The 1,521-nt window shown below is 74.5% G+C and overlaps 1 protein-coding gene across 1 annotated transcript in view; it reads left to right on the top strand.

Annotated features, from left to right (window-relative positions):
• The window catches only part of LOC113408883 (extracellular matrix protein 2-like), a gene marked incomplete at its 5' end in the record, with an annotated part of 4,970 nt that extends 4,146 nt beyond the window's left edge, over positions 1–824 (top strand). Inside the window, one exon of the mRNA XM_026662329.2 lies at positions 139–824. Within this exon, the coding sequence (XP_026518114.2) occupies positions 139–310 (172 nt within the window). The remainder of the gene's footprint in view (positions 1–138) is intronic.
• Between the last annotated feature and the right edge of the window lie 697 nt (positions 825–1,521).

Genomic DNA, 1,521 nt, shown 5'->3' with positions numbered 1-1,521 from the left:
CCGCCACCCCCGCTCTAACCCACCAGCCCCACTGCGCACCCAGAGCCGGGCAGGGAACCCCGGCGTCCGGGCCCAGCCGGCGCTGTAGCCGCGTGCCCCTGCGCTGGGGGCCGGCCCCTCACCCCGTCTCCCCCGCAGGCAGGTGCCACTGAACGCGCTGTGTGACACGCGCCTGGCCGAGGACTCCAGCCTGGTCTCCATGCGCCTGGAGCAGAACCTGATCGACCCGCGGCGCATCCCGCCCACAGCCTTCTCCTGCATCCGGGCCTACCACAGCGTGGTGCTGCACCCGCAGCGCGGCCGGGCCTAGGGGCGCCGGGACCCCGGGGCTGTCACACGGCGGCCGGGCCCAGGGGCGCCGGGACCCCGGGGCTGTCACAGGGCGGCTGGGCCTAGGGGCGCCGGGACCCCGGGGCTGTCACAGGGCGGCCGGGCCCAGGGGCGCCGGGACCCCGGGGCTGTCACAGCGCGGCCGGGCCTAGGGGCGCCGGGACCCCGGGCCTGTCACAGCGCGGCTGGGCCTAGGGGCGCCGGGACCCCGGGCCTGTCACAGCGCGGCTGGGCTTAGGGGTGCCGGGACCCCAGGCTGGGGGCTCCACAAGGCCCTGCTTGGTGAGCTGCCGAGCGGCTGCTGCCCCATCCATGCCCCTTGTCCAGCTGACTGCCCCCCCGCCATCCGTCTGTCTGTCACTCAGGCGGGGGTCTCTGGAGCCCCCCTCCCCCAGGCCCGCCCCGCTCGGGCTGGGAATACGACGGGGGGCCCCTGCTGCTGTCCCCTCCTTGGCTGATAAACGGGGCTGCCGGGCGCGGCGGCCAAGCCTCGACGTGTGGATTTGTGCCAAGTGTGGGCAAGGGGGGCTCGCAGGCTGGGCTGGGCCCCCGGACGCCTGGGTTCTGAGCCCGGCTTCGCCGCTGGCGCGGCGTGCGGCACCGGGACTCAGTTTCCCGGCCTGGGGGATTTGTCCGGCCAGCGCTGCCGTTATCCCGCTGGGGGGGGTGGGGGGGTGTCCCGGCCGAGCACCAGGCTTTTCCCTACAAGTCGGGGGCTTGGCCAGCCAGCCTGGGGCTCCCCCCCCGCCCGTGCCCGCCACGTCTCTGGGCGAGCCGGCGTTCGAGCATGCCCGGGCACAAGGCACCAGCTCCCTCCCCATTTTCTGTCTACCCCACCTGCGGCCGAGGGCACGCTCAGCTTTATCCGCCACCTGGGGGGCAGCTGGGGGGCAGGAGCCTGGAGGGATGGGCGCAGCTCTACGGGGAGGGGTCCAAATGTTGCTGTGGGGCTGGTCAACAGCCCCTGCGCCCCCCTCCAGAGGCGGCTGCGTCTCAGCGCTGGGCGAGGGGTCCCCAGGTAACCAGCCCCCGCCCCACCCCAGAGCCAGCCGCCGGTGGTGTTCAGCAGCCCCCCGTCTCGGCGTCGCTCCGCGTCCTGCCTGGTTCCAATTTGCAGCCGGACGGGGTTAGATAAAGACGGCGTCCGGCTCCAGCGGCCCCTGGGCCGGCCAAGCACAACGGCTGCCCCCC

Source organism: Terrapene carolina, unplaced genomic scaffold (genome assembly GCF_002925995.2).
Source record: "Terrapene carolina triunguis isolate 2854851 unplaced genomic scaffold, T_m_triunguis-2.0 Scaffold26108, whole genome shotgun sequence".
NCBI lineage: Eukaryota > Metazoa > Chordata > Testudines > Emydidae > Terrapene > Terrapene triunguis.
Note: the sequence above shows the minus strand (reverse complement) of the source record. Positions and strands in the feature narration are given on the sequence as shown.